Consider the following 20,681-nt stretch of genomic DNA (forward strand, 5'->3'; position numbering starts at 1 on the left):
TACAGATTCAGAGGAAATTCAAAAAATCTTCAGATCTTACTATAAAAGCCTATATTCAACAAAACTTGAAAATCTGTAGGAAATGGACAATTTCCTAGACAGATACCGGGTACCGAAGTTAAATCAGGAACAGATAAACCAGTGAAACAGCCCCATAACTCCTAAGGAAATAGAAGCAGTCTTTAAAGGTCTCCCAACCAAAAAAAGCCCAGGTCCAGACGGGTTTAGTGCAGAATTCTATCAGACCTTCATAGAAGACCTCATACCAATATTATCCAAACTATTCCACAAAATTGAAACAGATGGAGCACTACCGAATTCCTTCTATGAAGCCACAATTACTCTTATACCTAAACCACACAAAGACCCAACAAAGAAAGAGAACTTCAGACCAATTTCCCTTATGAATATCGACGCAAAAATACTCAATAAAATTCTGGCAAACCGAATCCAAGAGCACATCAAAACAATCATCCACCATGATCAAGTAGGCTTTATCCCAGGCATGCAGGGATGGTTTAATATACGGAAAACCATCAACGTGATCCATTATATAAACAAACTGAAAGAACAAAACCACATGATCATTTCATTAGATGCTGAGAAAGCATTTGACAAAATTCAACACCCCTTCATGATAAAAGTCCTGGAAAGAATAGGAATTCAAGGCCCATACCTAAACATAGTAAAAGCCATATACAGCAAACCAGTTGCTAACATTAAACTAAATGGAGAGAAACTTGAAGCAATCCCACTAAAATCAGGGACTAGACAAGGCTGCCCACTCTCTCCCTACTTATTCAATATAGTTCTTGAAATTCTAGCCAGAGACATCAGACAACAAAAAGGAGGTCAAGGGGATATAGATCGGAAAAGAAGAAGTCAAAATATCACTATTTGCAGATGATATGATAGTATATTTAAGTGATCCCAAAAGTTCCACCAGAGAACTAGTAAAGCTGATAAACAACTTCAGCAAAGTGGCTGCGTATAAAATTAACTCAAATAAATGAGTAGCCTTCCTCTCCACAAAAGAGAAACAAGCCGAGAAAGAAATTAGGGAAATGACACCCTTCATAATAGACCCAAATAATATAAAGTACCTCGGTGTGACTTCAACCAAGCAAGTAAAAGATTTGTATAATAACAACTTCAAGACTCTGTATGATAAGAACTTCAAGACTCTGAAGAAAGAAATTGAAGAAATCCTCAGAAGATGGAAAGATCTCCCATGCACATGGATTGGCAGGATTAATATAATAAAAATGGCCATTTTACCAAAAGCGATCTACAGGTTCAATGCAATCCCCATCAAAATACCAATCCAATTCTTCAAAGAGTTAGACAGAACAATTTGCAAATTCTTCTGGAATAACAAAAAACCCAGGATAGCTAAAACTATTCTCAACAATAAAAGGACTTCAGGGGGAATCACTATCCCTGAACTCAAGCAATATTACAGAGCAATAGTGTTAAAAGCTGCATGGTATTGGTACAGAGACAGACAGATAGACCAATGGAACAGAATTGAAGACCCAGAAATGAACCCACACACCTATGGGCACTTGATTTTTAACAAAGGAGCCAAAACCATCAAATGAAAAAAATATAGCATTTTTAGCAAATGGTGCTGGTTCAACTGGAGGTCAACATGTAGAAGAATGCAGATCGATCCATGCTTATCACCCTGTACAAACCTTAAGTCCAAGTGGATCAAGGACCTCCACATCAAACCAGATACACTCAAACTAATAGAAGAAAAAATGGTGAAGCATCTGGAACATATGGGCACTGGAAAAAATTTCCTGAACAAAACACCAGTGGCTTGTGCTCTAAAATCAAGAATCGACAAGTGGGATCTCATAAAACTGCAAAGCTTCTGTAAGGCAAAGGACACTGTGGTTAGGACAAAACAGCAACCAACAGATTGGGAAAAGATCTTTACCAACCCTACAACAGATAGAGGCCTTATATCCAAAATATGCAAAGAACTCAAGAAGTTAGACTGCAGGGAGACAAATAACCCTATTAAAAAATGGGGTTCACCAACAGATTGGGAAAAGATCTTTACCAATCCTATAACAGATAGAGGCCTTATATCCAAAATATACAAAGAACTCAAGAAGTTAGACCGCAGGGAAACAAATAACCCTATTAAAAAATGGGGTTCAGAGCTAAACAAAGAATTCACAGCTGAGGAATGCCGAATGGCTGAGAAACACCTAAAGAAATGTTCAACATCTTTAGTCATAAGGGAAATGCAAATCAAAACAACCCTGAGATTTCACCTCACACCAGTGAGAATGACTAAGATCAAAAACTCAGGTGACAGCAGATGCTGGCGAGGATGTGGAGAAAGAGGAACACTCCTCCATTGTTGGTGGGATTGCAGACTGGTAAAACCATTCTGGAAATCAGTATGGAGGTTCCTCAGAAAATTGGACATTGAACTGCCTGAGGATCCAGCTATACCTCTCTTGGGCATATACCCAAAAGATGCCTCAACATATAAAAGAGACACGTGCTCCACTATGTTCATCGCAGCCTTATTTATAATAGCCAGAAACTGGAAAGAACCCAGATGCCCTTCAACAGAGGAATGGATATAGAAAATGTGGTACATCTACACAATGGAATATTACTCAGCTATCAAAAACAACGAGTTTATGAAATTCGTAGGCAAATGGTTGGAACTGGAAAATATCATCCTGAGTGAGCTAACCCACTCACAGAAAGACATACATGGTATGCACTCATTGATAAGTGGCTATTAGCCCAAATGCTTGAATTACCCTAGATCCCTAGAACAAAGGAAACTCAAGACAGATGACCAAAATGTGAATGCTTCACTCCTTCTTTAAATGAGGAAAAAGAATACCCTTGGCAGGGAAGGGAGAGGCAAAGATTAAAACAGAGACTGAAGGAACACCCATTCAGAGCCTGCCCCACAGGTGGCCCATACATATACAGCCACCCAATTAGACAAGATGGATGAAGCAAAGAAGTGCAGACCGACAGGAGCCGGATGTAGATCGCTCCTGAGAGACACAGCCAGAATACAGCAAATACAGAGGCGAATGCCAGCAGCAAACCACTGAACTGAGAATAGGTCCCCCGTTGAAGGAATCAGAGAAAGAACTGGAAGAGCTTGAAGGTGCTCGAGACCCCAAAAGTACAACAATGTCAAGCAACCAGAGCTTCCAGGGACTAAGCCACTACCTAAAGACTATACATGGACTGACCCTGGACTCTGTCCCCATAGGTAGCAATGAATATCCTAGTAAGAGCACCAGTGGAAGGGGAAGCCCTGGGTCCTGCTAAGACTGAACCCCCAGTGAACTAGACTATGCGGGGAGGGTGGCAATGGGGGGAGGTTTGGGAGGGGAACACCCATAAGGAAGGGGAGGGGGGAGGGTGATGTTTGTCCGGAAACCGGGAAAGGGAATAACACTTGAAATGTATATAAGAAATACTCAAGTTAATAAAAAAAAAATGGGGTTCACGCCTGGTCAGGTGGGCACTCCTGAGGCTGCAGAGCGGAAGAGACCACCAACACTGCTCACCCCTGCCCACATCCCTGGCCCAAGAGGAAACTGTATAAGGCCTCAGGGCTCCCGTGGGGGAGGGCCCAGGAGCGGCAGGACACCTGCCTGAGACACCGCCGGAACCTGAAAGAAACAGACCGGATAAACAGTTCTCTGTACCCAAATCCCGTGGGAGGGAGAGCTAAACCTTCAGAGAGGCAGAAAAGCCTGGGAAACCAGAAGAGACTGCTCCCTGCACACACATCTCGGACGCCAGAGGAAAAAGCCAAAGACCATCTGGAACCCTGGTGCACTGAAGCTCCCGGAAGGGGCGGCACAAGTCTTCCTGGTTGCTGCGGCTGCAGAGAGCCCCTGGGCAGCACCCCACGAGCGAACTTGAGCCAAGACTGAACCCCCCAGTGAACGTGCTTGTTGGGAGGAGGGCAGCAATGGGGGGAGGCTGGGGAGGGGAACACCCACAAAGAAGGGGAGGAGGAGGAGTTAAGGGGATGTTGGCCCGGAAACCGGGAAAGGGAATAACACTCGAAACGTAAATAAAAATACTTAAGTTAATTAAAAAAAGGGGGGGAAACAAAAATATCTATAGGAGGTGATATGGAGGCAATGTTTAGAGCAGAGATTAAAGGGAATGACCATTCAGAGCCTTCCGCACATGTGGCCCATATATATACAGCCACCAACCTAGATAAGATAGATGAAGCTAAAAAGCGCATACCTAAAGGGACAGGGTATAGTTCTTTCCTGAGAGACACAACCAGAGTCCGTCAAATACAGAGGTGAATGCCAGGAGCAAACCACTGAACTGAGAACAGGACACCCTTTGGGGATGTTAGAGGAAAGATTGAAATTGCTGAACAGGCTTGCAACCCTATAAGAACAACAATGCCAACCAACCACAGCCTCCAAGGACTAAACCACTATCCAAAGACTACACATGGACTGACCCAGGGCTCCAACTGCATATGTAGCAGAGAATAGCTTTGTTGGGGCACCAGTGGAAGGGGAAGCCTTTGGTCCTGCCAAGGCTGGACCTCCAGTGCAGGGGAATGTCAGGGGGAGATGAAAGGGGTATGGATGGGGGGAATAACCCTTGTGGGGGAGGCTGAGGGCATGGGGTGATTATGGACAGGAAACCGGGAAAGGGAATAACATTTGAAATGTAAATAAAGAAAGATATCCAATTAAAAAAGAAAAGAAAAGAAAATTTAAAAAAGCATTAACAGTCTTGGGGGGGAATAAATAAATACCCCTTCTGATTCCTCTAACTCTATATAACCTTCCTACCTTGCAGGAGCTCTTGAGACATGCTATCTCATTCCTTTCCTTTACTCTGTTTTTGACTTTCATATTTTTTCAAAATCCACAGTTTTTAAAAGGATAGTTTTTTAAATTTATTTCTTCACTTTTTAGCTTAATATCATCACCCTCTCCTCTCAGTATGCCTCACACAAATCCTCCCTCCATATCCCTCTCCCCTTTTCTTCTGACAAGGGGAGCCCACTTGGCTATCATTTCCTCTGACCTAGAACACCGTTAAGTCTCTGAAGGACTAGGCATAACCTCTCCAACTGAGGCCAGGTAAGGTGGTACAGCTAGGGGAATAGGATCCACAGGCAAGCAACAGATTCAAGGACAGCACCCACTCTAGTTTTTCGAGATCCTGCATGAAGACCAAGGTGCATATCTGCTCAATATTTGCTGGTGTCTTAGATCCAGCCCATGCTGGTGGTTGAATCTCTGGGAGTATGAACATACTCATAGTAGTTGATTCTGGTTTTTCCTGTGGTGTCCCTGTCCTGTTGTTCAGTTACTTCAATCCTCCAGCCAACTCTTCCATTAGACTTCCCAAATTCCATCCAATGTCTGCTGTGGGTCTCTGCATCTCTTTCAGTTGGCTACTGGAAAGTCCAGCCTGTGCTTGTTCTTCGGTTGGTGGTTTAAACTCTGGGAGCACCCTGGGATCTAGGTTACTTGATTCTGTTGGTTTTCAGATACATTGGAGCCTCTCATAGAACAGTTATGCTAGGCTTCTCTCTACAAGCATAACAGAGTACCATTAATAGTGTCAAGGATTACTTCTGACCCATGTTGTGGGTCTCAAGTTAGGCCAGTTATTGGTAGGCTCCTTCTGTGTTCTATATGTGTTCGTTTACATCTTTTAGGTAGGACACATTGTGGGTAGAAGGTTCTGTGAGTGGGTTGGTGTCCTTTGGGAGTTCTTCCAAGCCACAGAAAGTGGCGACTTATGGATCCATATCCCCAGCTGTTAGAAGACTCAGCTAGAACTGCCCCAGAGATGTGTGAGACCTCCCCCATCCCAGGTCTTTGGCATGTCCTAGGATTGCCCACGTGGCTGATTTCTATTATAGTTCCCTTGCTCTCCTTTTCTTATACCTGATTCCTCCACATGCCCTATTCCAGCCATTTGCCTCTCTTCATCCAATATCTATTTTATTCCCCCTCATGAGAAAGATTCAACCATCCTCCCTTGGGCCTTCCTTGTTATTTGGCTCCTTTAGGTTTGTTGTTTATACTGTGGTTATCTTGTATGTTATGGATAATATACATTTGAAAGGGAGTGCGTACAGAGCATGTGCTTTTTGGTCTGGGATACTTTGCTCATGATGATATTTTCTAGTTCTGTCCAATTGCCTGCAAAATTCTTGATGTCCTGTTTTTAATAACTGAGTAATATTACATTGGGTATATGAACCATATTTTCTTTTTCTGTTCTTCTGTTGAGGGACATCTGAGTTGTTTTCAGTTTCTGCCTTTTACAAATAAGGATGCTTTGAACATATGTGTACAAGTACTTTATGTGATGATGGAGCATCTTTTAGGTATAAGCCCAGGAGCGATATAGCCAGGTCTTGAAGTAGAACTATTATCAGTTTTCTGGGAAACCACCAAATTGGTTTCCAAAGTGGTTGTCCAAATTTGTACTCTGAAGCAGCAATAAAGAAGTGTTCCCTTAACTCTGCCTCCTTGCCAGTATGTGCTGTCTCTTTAGTTTTTGGTCTTAGGCATTGTGAGGGATTCAAGATGGAACCTCAGATTTGTTATGATTTTCATTTCCCTAGTGACTGAGAACTTTAAACATTTCATTAAATGGTTATCAACTAAGATTCCTCTGTTAGAAATTCTCTGTTTAGCTCTGTATTACATGTTTTAAATTGGGTTATTTCACTTTTTGGTGTTTAACTTCTGTAGTTCTTTGTAACAGTTGAATATTTGCCCTCTTTTAAAGTGCAGGGTTGGTGAAGATTCTTTCCCAATGTGTGGTCTGCTGATTTGTCCATATGACAGTGTCTTTTGACCTACAGAAGCTTTTCAGTTTTATGAGGTCCCATTTATTAATTATTCCCTAATCCATTGTGCTCTGTTCAGGAAGTTGTCTCCTGTACTAGTGAGCTCAAGTCTATTCCCCACTTTCTGTTCTATTAGTTTAATGTATCTTGTTTTACATTAAGGTCTTTGACCTACTTGGACAGGAGTTTGGTGCAGGGTCATGAATATGGATCTAATTTCATTCTTCTGTATACAGACATCAAGTTAGACCTGCACCATTTTTGAAGATACTACTGTTTGGTTCTTTATCAAAACTCAATTGTCCATAGGCCAGTGGGATTATTTCTGGGTTGATGATTCTATTCAGTGGACAAACCAGTCTCTGTCTGTAGCAATACCATGAAGGCTTTTGATAAAGTCTGTTTTTAGAGATCACAGTTCTCAATATTTTCAATATAACTTTATTAATATTTATTAGTAGAGTTAAAGAAAAAAGAGCACACCAAGAGAAATGCCCTTGTTCATGTCAAACTCATGGGCACCTTGTCCTTGGGAAAGTTACATTTCTAATTTGATATAATTGTCCTTATTCAAATCTATCTGAAACAGCAGTGGGTCTGTCTGACAGTGAGAAAACTGCAGATGGAAGCAAGGACAGGTCCCAGAGATGCTTGCACAGGGGCAGTGGGAAAAGGAATAAGTTCTGAATGGTATAGCAGCTGTTATTTTATTATTTATTTATTTATTTATTTATTTATTTATTTATTTATTTATTTATTTATTGTAGCTGTTACTTGATAAGAATGCTCATATACAAGGAAGCCTGACAGGTGGGAAGACATTCCTCTAACTTTGTAAATCCTTAGGACATTGAGGACAGAGGGAATCTTTCTGAGATTGGAGATCAGATGACGTTGAGGTTTAAATGAGGGCTGAACTGATATGTATCCCAAGATGATAGCAAGGTTAAGATTCACAATGAAGGCCATATATGGGATGAAGGGTATCTTTTACTTTACCCTGCAAGATTTGTTCTATGTTTCTTTGCCACCTAAGATGGGTCAGAAGCACAAGCTGGACAGTGTCCTAAGACATCGGAAAAACTTTCTTGTCTGAGACACGATTGGGATCTCAGGCAACAGTGTTCTTCTCCTTCTCCATATCCTCATGCTCAGTGGTAGGCATACGGCCAGGCTTGTTGATCTGTTCATTAGCTTACTGGCCCAAATCTACCGACAGATGCTAATGATGCTGGATTCATAGGTACAGATATTGTCAAGCTTTGGTGATGATAGGATGACATCACATGTAAATCACCTATTGCCTTTTCAGGTGTTGTTTTGTTGTTGTTTTCTCCATCTTTATTAAATTGGGTATTTCTTATTTACATTTCAATTGTTATTACCTTTCCCAATTTCCAGGCTAAAAACCCGAGCCCTTCCCACTCCCCTTCTTTATGGCTGTTCCCCTCCCCATCTGCCACCCATTACCTCCCCACAACTATCACGTTCACTGGGGGTTCAGTCTTGGCAGGATCTAGGGCTTCCCCTTCCACTGGTGCCCTTACTATGCTATTCATTGCTACCTAAGCAGTTGGAGCCCAGGGTTAGTCCATGTATAGTCTTTGGGTAGTGGCTTAGGAACTGGAAGCTCTGGTTGGTTAGCATTGTTGTTCATATGGGGTGTCCAGCCCCTTAAAGCTCTTTCAGTCCTTACTCTGATTCCTTCAACGGGGGTCCCGCTATCAGTTCAGTTGTTTGCTGCTGGCATTCACCTATGTACTACCTGAATTCTGGCTGCATCTCTCAGGAGAGATCTACATCGAGTTCCTGTCAGCCTGCACTTCTTAGCTTCATCCATCTTATCTAGTTTGGTGGCTGTATATGTATGGGCCACATGTGGGGCAGGCTCTGAATGGGTGTTCCTTCAGCCTCTGTTCTAAAGTTTGCCTCCATTTTCCCTCCCAAGAGTATTATTATTCCCCTTTGAAGGAGTGAAGCATTCACATTTTGGTCATCCTTCTTGAGTTTCATGTGTTGTGTGCATCTAGGGTAATTTGAACATTTGGGTTAATAGCCACTTACCAATGAGTGCATACCATGTGTGTTTTTCTGTGATTGGGTTAACTCACTCAGGATGATATTTTCTAGTTCCATCTACTTGCCTACTAATTTCATAAAATCATTGATTTGATAGTGGAATAGTATTCCATTGTGCAGATGTACCAAATTTTCTGTATCCATTCTTCTGTTGAAAGGCATCTTCTGGCTACTGTAAACGAGGCTGCTATGAACATGGTGGAGCATGTGTCTTGATTATTTGTTGGGGCATCATTTGGGTATATGCCCAAGAGAGGTATAGCTGGGTCTTCAGGTTATGCAATGTCCAATTTTCTGAGGGAACTCCAGACTGATTTCCAGAATGGTTGTACCAGTGTGTAATCCAACGAACAATGGAGGGGTGTTCCTCTTTCTCAATATCTTCACCAGCATCTGCTGTCACTGGAGTTTTTTATCTTAGCCATTCTGACTAGTGTGAGGTGGAAAATCAGGGTTGTTTTGATTTGCATTTCACTTATGACTAAAGATGTTGAACATTTCTTTAGGTGCTTCTCAGCCACTTGACATTCCTCAGCTGTGAATTTTTGTTTAGCTCTGAACCCCATTTTAATAGGGTTATTTGTCTCCCTGCAGTCTAACTTCGTGAGTTCTTTGTATATTTTGGATATAAGCCCTCTATCAGCTGTAGGATTGGTAAAGAACTTTTCCTAATGTGTTGGTTGCTGTTTGTCCTAACAACAGTGTCCTTTACCTTACAGAAGCTTTGCAGTTTTATGAGATCCCATTTGTCGATTCTTGATCTTAGAGCATAGGCCATTGGTGTTTTGCTCAGGAAATTTTCTCCAGTGCCCATGTGTTCGAGATGCTTCCCCACTTGTTCTTCTATTAGTTTGAGCGTATCTGGTTTGATGTGGAGGTCTTTGATCCACTTGGACTTAAGCTTTGTACAGGGTGATAAGAATAGATCGATCTGCATTCTTCTACAGGCTGACCTCCAGTTGAACCATCACCATTTGCTATCTTTTTTTTCCATTGGATGGTTTCGGCTCTTTTATCAAAATTCAGGTGACCATAGGTGTGTTAGTTCATTTCCTGGGTCTTCAATTCTATTCCACTGGTCGACCTGCCGGTCTCTGTACCAATACCATACAGTTTTTATCACTATTGCTCTGTAATACTGCTTGAGTTCAGGGATAGTGATTTCCCTGGAGTCCTTTTATTGTGTTTAAAATGTTCTAAATATTTATCAAGAAAACTTGTCTTTGCAGCAGAAAAAGACCACTACATATAACAGTGGGTCCACGTTCTATCCTGCCAATGCAGGGAGCTTGAGTATGTTTCCTTAATACCACCACTGTTAGTCCTGGGCTTACTGGGCTTCAGGAAAGATTTAAGACTCTCCTTTGGGAAAATGAAAATGCAGTCAAAGATATAGGCCAGTGGAATCTGATCTTCCCTGACTCCCAGGCATCTAGTTGCAACTAGAAATCCACACAGAGAAGCTGGGAATGAAATGTTGGTGAGCCAGTAGCCTGTGAAAAGGCCACCACCTGGTGAATGAGGACATCTAGCCCTGGGATGGGGCTGGGCCCACAGGCTTAGCTTAGCTGGGAAGATGGCAATGATTGTCTGGAAATACAAAGAAGGCTTCTATGGGAGATTTAGGCAGCAAGGTTCTGTAAGCAATAACTTACTCCATACTCCCTGCTGCAGTGATACATGAAAGAGACAGTCCTCACTTCCAAACTGTTTATCAGTTGTTCATCGTGGAAAATGGATGTGTACCTACTCCTTAGGTTGTCCAAAAGATTTCATGATGTTTGTGGGAAGGAATGTCTGGGAAGAGAAGATTATTGGCTAATCCCTCACAGACTTGAAGCACCACATTAGCATGGAAAGCTCTGCTTTTGGCTACGTGACCAACATAGGTAGATTAGCACATGTTCCAAGCCAAGAATCTGGCAGGGAGCAGGGAGGGACCTACTCTCAGGAATGGGTACTCAATTTCTGGTGTCTCAGACTTGCTTTACCTTACCAAGTTTCCTGACATGGTCTACTGTTCCACAGAAAACCACAGTCGATTTCTAAAGTTGGGGATCCCAGTCTCAGTGAACCCATCTACCAAAAAATTCCTGTAGTCAAAGCTCCAAGAACACTGCACAAGTTGGGTGGAACCATTGAAGAGCTGGACCATCAGGGAGTTTGCTGTGAGATTGTGTCTTCTGATCCTATTAAGCAGATGAGGCTGCCTAAACGTGAGCTAAGCAAGGACAAAACTGAGATACACAATGTACAGAAAAGCCCACTATTCAGCCTACACAAAGAACTGCAGACAGATAAAGAAAGCCATGAGCAGGAGGAATCATCTTCTCCAGGGGAGAGCACACCAAAACCAAAATGAGTATGGAAAACACATATACAAGGAGCAGTACAAACACTGAGGATGTTATAGTGGTGCATTTGAGAATATGTATTATGTAATAAAGAGAGTACATCAAAGTAAGGGACAGCATGGGAGGGGAGTTTTTGAAAAGGGTTTGGAGAAGATATGGGACAGTATAACTAGTATCATTAAAATATTTTTTTAAAAAAAATTAAAAATTATGAGATGAAGCAATAGGGAAAATGTAAGAATTCATCAAACCTAAGTAAAAATTAATAATTCAGAGCTGAGGTGAATAGTTGGTGAAAATATTTAATAATTTGGCTTTGTGAAATAGGTTGGGAAGGAAGAAGGAAAGGTTTAGAGGACAGAATTAGAGAACAAAACACAGCTATAGCCAGAAGGATCCTGAGCATTCCTTTATAGAGAAACTGTAAAGGCTTCAAATGACTAGGAGAACAGAGACAGCCCCTTGTTATGCATGGAGCCAGGAAACCAAGGCTATAGGCACTGTGTTACTTCAGTTACACAAATCATGGATAGCCTGAGATTCATAACATCATCAATAGGCTGCAAATTAGTGGCCAGTGTTGAGCACAAAAATGACCTGACCTTGTCATCTAGTGGGGAAGTAGAGAACAGAATGGGAGAGGGAAAACTCTCTGCAGAACCCACTACATGCTGGGTGCTTATGTCCCTGTGAGTACCCTGCATCCAGGATGGAGAAAGGCAGTGTGTCTTTGTCCTCCTCTATAACATGGGTACAGCCTACCTATACCCTGGTGCGGAGAGGCTGTGTAAAGAGCAGGGTTTAAGTCAGGTCTGAGAAATACTTGTCTATCCTTATGTTTATGAAATTCTATGTTTGTGTTTGTATTGTCACACAGCTCACCCTTTCCATGCTACCATTGCTATCACCCCTGCTGTGCCTCCTCTTACAATGGACCCTGGCTTTGGAAGGTGGGAATGGCTCTGCTTCATGAAAGTAGGTTCTGTTTAGAATGGAATTCCATCAGGCAGTAATCTTATCTAACAATTCTACTTAGAGAACTACTTGGAAGGCAATAGGAGAGAAGTCACCAGTGACTCATAAAAGGAAATCCATCAGTAAGCAGATATCAGCATGGTGTCCAGAAGAGCTATGAAGAGAGGGACTGTATAGTTGTGATGGAGGAAACCCTGAAGAATGTGTTGGCTAAGAACTGACTGAAATGCTTTATATTGTCCTCTGGGCTCACATTTGCAGCTAGACTGTTGCAGTATTCAAAACACATCTTCAAAAAATTCCAGAAATGCCAGTGTACTCTTATGGTGAAGGGACAGGAAATCCCAGTGGAGCCTTGTCACAGACCTCACAGGAATTTTGTCACAGATGCCTGCTGTTAATATGGAGACTGAGCCACTCTGTAGTAAAAACTTTTTCTGACAAACCTGTGATGTGATGGATGAATCCCATGATGGAACAAGTGATTAATGGTCGCACTGTCCAGCAGCTTTGATGGTCTCTTTGTAACACATGGAGAGACAGAATTATGTTTATCTATCTCTAACCCAATTAGAAGATACAGTTTGGGGAACTGTGGGAAGTAGTAAGAGAGAACAGACCTAGAGAAAGCAACAAAATCCAGGTTGCCCCATTATTTGAGTGTTTTGTAATTGTTTCTCCCAAGAAACCAGAGTCATAAATTCCTGTTCTTAGGGCCTGGGGAAACCATCAGACCAAAACCACCACTACGTTTAGCATGGCCTTGATATTTCATAACTGGCAACAATGTCACCTATCTGAGACATCCCATGGGGCAGAGTGAAGGCTGACAACTACTGAGTTCTAGCAGCCCTAGATGAACTTGGAGTGAGACACAACACAGTATGAGGATATGCACTGCAGCTTTGATCATGCAGGTTCATTTCCTTGGAAAGCTTCTCCTGTCACACTTAGGGTTTTATTGCTGTCAAAAGATATGACCAAGAGAACTCTTAGAAAGGCAACATTTAAGTTGGACTGGCTAAAGGACTCTGAGGTTCAGTCCATTATCATCAAGATTGGAGCATGGCAGCATCCAGGCAGGCATACCGTGGGAGGAGCAGAGCATTCTACATCTTGTTCCAAATGCAAAATAGAAGACTATTTTCCTGGAAGCTAGGAGGAGGGTCTCAAAGACCACCCCCACAGTGAACCACTTCTTCCAAAAAGGCAACACCTACTTGAACAAGATCACACCTCCTAATAGTGAGATTCTCTGGGCCAACTTTATTCAACCCACTAGATTCCACTCCCTGGCCCCCATAGGCTAATTTAGACACATGAGAATATGTATAGTATAGTATAGTATAGTATAGTATAGTATAGTATAGTATAGTATAGTATACATAGTATAATAAAAAAACTAATTTAGGACAATTTCCAACATTCTAATACTCTATACCAGTCTCAAAAACATGTGAAAAATCCAATGTTTAAAGTCTCCTCAAAATTCATCCAATTACATAACAGTAATCTGCAATGCAAGACAGGACACTAGCTGGGCAAACTCCAAATTCTTCATCTTCATGACTGAATCCAAAGTGGTTTCAGAACTCCAACTCCTTTTTCACCTTTGTCGACAGCAACAAACTTCTTTTCCTGGGCTGCTTCCACTGCCTATTGGCAGCTTTCCTCAGCAGATATCACACAGCAATTGCATCTTAAACATTTTGGGGTCTCCAAGGCAATTTCTATATTATAGTTTCTTGTTCCAGTCTGCAATCAACACCTGATCTTTCAGGCTGCTCCAAAGGACTTGGACTACACATTAATATTCTGCTACTCTGATAATTCTAGAGCCAGGCTTCCACAATTCAAATCATCCTCAGCAACAAACACATCCATATTCCTAATAGGATGTCACATAAGCTCCACTTAAAGCATCCCACTGCACTCAAAAGGCCCAAAGGTCACATTCCTCCAAGAAAAACATGGTCAGTCCTATCACAGCAATACCACATTCACTGTCATAACCTTCATCTTAGAGCTTTACTAATGTGAACTGACAACATAACAAGGGAAACTCTTATAAGGACAACATTTAGTTAGCACAAGCTTACAGTTCAGAGGTTCATGATTATCAATGTGGATGGCAGCTTCTAGGCATGCATGGTGCAGGAGGAGCTGAGAGTTCTTCATCTTGTTCCAAAGGCAAACAGGAAAAGACTGGCTTCCAGGCAACTAGGATGAGGGTCTTAAAGCCCATGCCAACAATAACACACTTCTTCCAACAAAGCCACACCTACTGCAACAAGGCATTATCTCCTAATAGTCTCACTACCTGGGCCAAGCAATTCAGACCACTACAGCTTTATATCTATGAATTATTCAAACTACAGAAGTCATGTCCAATAACAGCTTGAGACACCCACAGATGAGGACATTACATAAAGCTGTTGGTTTAAGGTTGACTTGATAATGGGAGAAGATGTGGTGAGAGAAGGTGTGAGATATGTAAAAAAGAATAAGTCAGGAATTTCAATGTGACTTAAGTGCTGAAACAGAAAATCAATTAACTTTTGAAAAATGAGTGCAAACCAAAAATCTATGGGTATTCCAAAAGTGAGCAAAATCTATGAATATTAGATGTTACTAAAAATGAATATTCTCAGAAGAAAATATGTTCATTCCCTAAGCACACATTCCTCTGTGCTGAGCAGCCACCAGAGCCCAACGTCTCCATTGTAGATACTGAAAACCTCCTTGTAGCCTTCAAACTCCTCCACCCTGACCTATGTGGGTGTCTGAGACCAGACATTCTGATTCTGCACTTGGGTGCAGGGCACTTACCCAGATGGATGTGGCAGGGGAGGACTCTGTGCCTGAGGAGATCCTGCACAGGATAAAGGGAGTCTTTAATGTATATCAGCAATTTACAATTTAAGTGTTTGTAGAATGTGACAATTTTTCACAGTGAAGCATGGAGAAGTGGCATCCCAGTGGAGCATCTTCCCTGACTTTGATCTTAATTTCCTGTGATCTGGATAACAGCCATCTGGGGAGGGATGAACAAAAACTTTATCTGAGTTAACTTGCAATGCCTGGGGAGGGATCAGAAAGTTTGCACCAACTAGACAACTCTCACTTTTGTCACTCAAACCTCAGGTGTAATCACACCCAAACAATTTCATACTTTGTAATATGTCTGCCCAGGAGTGAGAGACTCATGGGCTTCCCATGACTTCCCAATGATTCTAAGGTTCTCACCCTAGAGTGTTAACTTGGAGCCTTTTGCTCAGTCAGTCCTGATGATCTGTTTTCCATGTAGTATTGGTTCTGTATGCTTTAATTTCCATGCACTCAGCTTCAGGATTTGACCTGTGAGTGACACTTACAAGTAAATTTAAAAAGAAATGATAGGAAAGTAGAGGGAGACAGAGAGAGCTGGTGGCCTTTTTTGAGACAGTCAGAGGCGCATGAAAGCAGCTTAGTCCATTTTTAACCTAAACTCATAGTACCACTTACTCTTCACTCTCTGCTTTATGTTTGGAGTCAAGATGTGAGTTCTCATTAAGAGGATACCTTACCAGAATAAAATATACTGGAGGCTGAAACTCAACTTTCACTTGATGCAGAACATTGAGGTTATCATGAAAGGATGAAAACTTTGCATCAGAAGCTGGACAAGGATCTTGACAACATCATGGTTTGACTCCAAATATCTATAAAGTGATGGTGCTATCAAAAATTAGTCTCCATAGTGATTGCAGGGGATTTATGTTGACACCTAGAGCACAGAAGCTGAGGAGCTTAGAAATCTGATGCATTTCCAGTGAAATCCTGCTTAGGTTTCAGTACTGAAATGTTTCAAAGAGCAATCTTGATGCCCCCTCATTCAGTCCCATAGTGTACTGTTGTACAAACATTTCTTCTGAGTCACAATGGACCATGCTGCTTTCAACTGAGCCAACACAGGCCCTTGATCCTCAAAGTCAGGTGATACAGTATCCTCACTCTTTTATAAACCACAGTGTCAGATATTTTTACTCAGAAGAAACTATACATATACTAACCCTGCATATAGAAGTCTCATCAAGAGATAGTAAAGGGTTTGCTGAAAACAATGGTAACAAAACAAATGAGATTGATGTTTGCATATAATTTGTTTCTATTTTTTTCTAATAAAACGATCCAACATTTACTGATCTTAATTACACTCAGTCACAATTACTTCTGTTTTACCCAAATTTATTCTTCCCATTCTTATTCTCCTTGAATTAAACTTGATTATTAGAGACATATACAGATGACTGAAATGGAGCAGTTTGAACAACTTTGCCAACTCAAACAACCAGTAAATTGGATGCCGTTATTACAAGTGTTTTATGCAGCAGTTTCATCCAGAGTAAAAATACATCCCTCTTGGAGGGAAAATTTGTTAGTCATAAAATGAAAGTGAGACACCAGGATATTTTAGGACAGGATGCTTACAAGGAGGTGAGACAAAGATGTTCTAGAGCAGTGTTCCTCACCATTCCTAACTGCAACATTTTAATACAGTTTCTAATGTTGTAGGAACCCCAACCATAAAATTATTTTTGTTGTTACTTCACAAATGTAATTTTGTTATTGTTGTGAATCTTTTTTATTTAACAAATATTTCAAACATCTAAATTTCATTTTTGTAATGAGAATCTCTTCTAAGTATTATCTGACAACAAAGAAGCCTATGGACAACGTGCTGAGTTAGAAAATAGGAGGTGGGACAGCCAGGAAAGGGGGTGGGGATATCAAAAGGTTCAGGAGAACCACAGTGGATTCAGACATGCTAACCAGCCCAGCCTACATGGAGTCCAGCAGCCTGCCATGTGAGCACACTGCCATCTATTACTCTGCCTGAGACAGTGTCACAGCTTGTATCTCAGCTGTGTCAGAAACACTGAAGCAGGAGGAAACTGTCATGGCCCTGAGAAGACAGAGGAGTTTAGTCTGAAGACTTGCTTAAAATTGTGTTTAAATATTAAGGAACAGAGCAAGAGTACTAAGAATTCATCAACTCTGTCAGGAAAATTCTTAGTCACCTTGCATGGAAAATTCAGGGAGAAGCAGTATGAAACTTCTGAACTTGTTCCACATTAAAAAATGATATGAGTTCTCAGTTTCTTATTCCAGCTACCATGCCTGCTACTTGCTGACATGCTTTCTCCCCATGATGATGTGATTAGGCAAATGAATTGGAACATTTCCAAGAGGTTGAGTAGATCTGGCAAATGAATAGTTCTGTAAGGAACTAAACAAGTCCTGAATGAGTGTGCCTAATTTGACATTGGCACAGCTGTCAGTGACCAGTGCTCAGACCCCTATTAAGGGCAAAATATTCCCTGGGTAAAGCTCAGTGGGATTGCAAAACCTTCCTCTAGTCCAAGTTGGAATATTCTCATTGTGTTCAGAGAATTTCCACCATAACTTCCCCTTGCCCACAGTTTACAGCCTGAAGAATGCCCCCTACAAAGATACTCTTAAGAGCAAGTAAACCTTAATCCCTGTTCAATTGTATGCAATAACATGCTTCCTTGTTTATCTGTACACAATTGCATCACTTACTTTTTCAATCAATTATAATATACTCATTTAGGAGTACAGTGTATTCTCCATCATAACATCTCAAGCCAATTCCAGCTCTCTGTATGTGTTTGTTTGCCTGTCTTTTTTTCATTTCCTCAGTGCCTGTATTCTGCTGGGATCCAAGCTGTAGCCGGAAGAGGCTCAAGATGAAGATCAATATTTCCAGAAGATGAGGTTTGCTAAACAACCACATATAGCATATGCTATGAAGACAAGTGATCAAAGCAAGGACATGAATGAAGGGAGAAGCTGATGGCCTTCCAGATGTTTAGAGATGGGGTGTATCCATCTAAAAAGTAAAAGTATCACAGGTAGGAAAGTCAGTAAGAATGGATCCCGCCCCACATCCTGTCAACTCTTTGTAAAATCCAGAACTGAACCTGAAGCTTGCAAAGCTACCTAAACATGGAATTTCAACTATCAAACAAACTAGAAGATAGAGATTGTATCAGGAGGACTTCTTCAAGCACAGGATTGTACAAATAGGATAAAATTTTCCATTTCAAAGAACACTTTCCCAAAGGGAAGGATTTCAGAGGGTCTGTGGACTAATAGAATATTTCGGCACTTGCCACAATGTATGTCTCCATGCTTTCCCCCAAAGTCAATATTGAATCTCCCATATGTATCATTATTAGAATGCTAATTTTAAGGAGAGTCGTGTAACTCTTCCTTCTTAGATTACAGAAGAACCTCATAAAATGGTAGGCACAGACCAGGCAGAATGGAGGACAATGAGGATAGTAGGGCTTCATGAAGGCCCAGTAAAGGGAAGGGTTTTCCAGGTGCTGAAGATGTCAAAATATGGGAGGTACATCTGGCCTTGCTAGGAGACATGAGTTTATGAATTGCTAGTAACCTGTTACCTTGGTAGGTTACCAACTATTGGGAAGAAAGTTATCTAATAACGAAAAAAAGATGTACTATCATACCCTTACTTGAGGGTAAATATACAGGGGCATGTCAGCATTATGAACAGAATAAAGCCCTTGGGGAAGTGGATTGTTCCAGAGGCCTTGGGAAAGTAGGAAGCCTACCTTGTATTTAGAGCCAGACAATAGGCTCTGTGGCTCTCATCCCTAAACAGTGAATTTCTGCAGGATGAAGTAACCATTGATCACTTTTGCCATTGAGAATTCATCATGCTATCCTGTAATTGACTCTTGTTGTAATCGACACAATGCTCTGTGGGAAGTCATTCTAAATAATTGGGTTCAGGGAACCCAAGGAAAACCACAGTGTGATCTTGGGAAGGCATCCTGCTCAATATACTAACACTAGTCCCAGAGAAGACACAACAAAGATAAACATAAGTGCATCTGTCCCTCACATGCAACTTCCACCTGGCATACAGTTTTTGATATTGTACACTGAAAGTTGCTGCTAGGACACAGTTTTTGCATTATAGTGGTTTTCACCACAAATGATTTTATAATGGACATATTTCTTTAAATGGCAAAACTGAGTGTAAATGCTTCAAACATCTTTTCTGACTGAGTTGTTGCCTATGGGAGCAAACTAAGACCTACCAGCATCATCCAATTTGCTTCATGTCCTGGTTTGCTTTCCTGTAACTGTCACAAAGTACTGTGACCAAAAGCAATTCACAGACATTAATTTATTTGAAGATCCAAGCCATATATGCCACTGGTGAAGGAAGCCTGGGCAGTAGCTCAAGCAAGATCGGAAACAGAAACTACAGAAGAAGGCTTCACACTGACTTTCTGCCCTGACTTCCTTAGCAACCTATCTTATTAGGAAGCCAGGAGTTGACTCTAAACTGTATCAAATTGACAATTGAAGGTAACCAGATGATTTTATTTGGGTGCCTCTTTTATGCATCAGGATGGAATGGGTGACCCTTTGCCCTGGGGATGCTTTTGGGGAAAGGCTGGTACCCTGAAGATGCCGGGACTGTTTCCTGTGCCTAAACAAGAGAGCCAGCATGTACCATGTTGAGAGAACCATGAGACTAATAAGAAAGACAACCCTGATGGCCAGCAGTATAGAAAACATGCTTGGCATGAGGTAACTCAAGGGTAGAATAGAGCAGGACTGAGTAACATGAATAAAGTCATTCATGGTCAAACTGGGGGTGGCAGTGATGGATAATAAGAGATGACTGCTAATAAACATGTAGAGGACACTCAGGAAAAGCATGGCATTGGAGACCTGATGAGTAGGCATATGTTTGAACTTTGCTAAACAGGAGCTTCTGGGACTGAGGATGATGGCCTGCAGGACACTCAACAGGCAGGTGGTACAAAGAGAGAGACCTCTAAAACTTCTGTACAGGTAGACAAGGAATTTACATATGATGTCATCCCATCCCCTCCAAGAAATAAAAATGTCTGTGGCTAATAGCCACATCAGTAGCATAAGTAAGTTGAGTAGGGACAAGAGATCAATGGGCAGGTCAGTGAGTCTGGACCTCTGCCCACGAATTAACGTGAAGATGTGGAAGAGAAGTGGGAGGTTGTTGACTGAGATTCCAATGCCAATTTCAGTGAAAAAGGTATCCCTTATGTGAGAATCAGTGTGGAGTCTGCTGTTCGTACTCATCACATATGAGAACAGTGGCTGAGGAAAAACGAACAGAATCTCACTCATCACTCCTTGTCATATCTGCACCCCCATCTTATTCCCTAAAGATCTCAGCTCCAAGTCACACCCCACACATCTTCCTCATGCTCTCATCCTAAACTGAGACATGGCTGGATCCTATGTCCCATTGCAGCTGCATCAGTCTGTGAGCTCCTTCAACATTATACACTGCACAAATCATAGATTGTCTTTCCTTATTTAGAATGTGTTGG

At 41.5% G+C, this 20,681-nt stretch overlaps 1 protein-coding gene across 2 annotated transcripts in view; it reads right to left on the reverse strand.

Moving 5' to 3' along the window:
* Vom1r99 (vomeronasal 1 receptor 99) overlaps positions 1-20,475 on the reverse strand; it is a 120,078-nt gene extending 99,603 nt beyond the window's left edge. Inside the window, exon 1 of one of the 2 annotated variants that reach the window (XM_087659249.1) lies at positions 19,715-20,475. In XM_087659249.1, coding sequence (XP_087515375.1) covers positions 19,715-20,475 — 761 coding nt within the window. 2 annotated transcript variants of the gene reach the window in all.
* Positions 20,476-20,681: the final 206 nt, after the last annotated feature.

Source organism: Rattus norvegicus, chromosome 4 (genome assembly GCF_021556685.1).
Source record: "Rattus norvegicus strain SHRSP/BbbUtx chromosome 4, alternate assembly SHRSP_T2T, whole genome shotgun sequence".
Taxonomy (NCBI): Eukaryota; Metazoa; Chordata; class Mammalia; order Rodentia; family Muridae; genus Rattus; species Rattus norvegicus.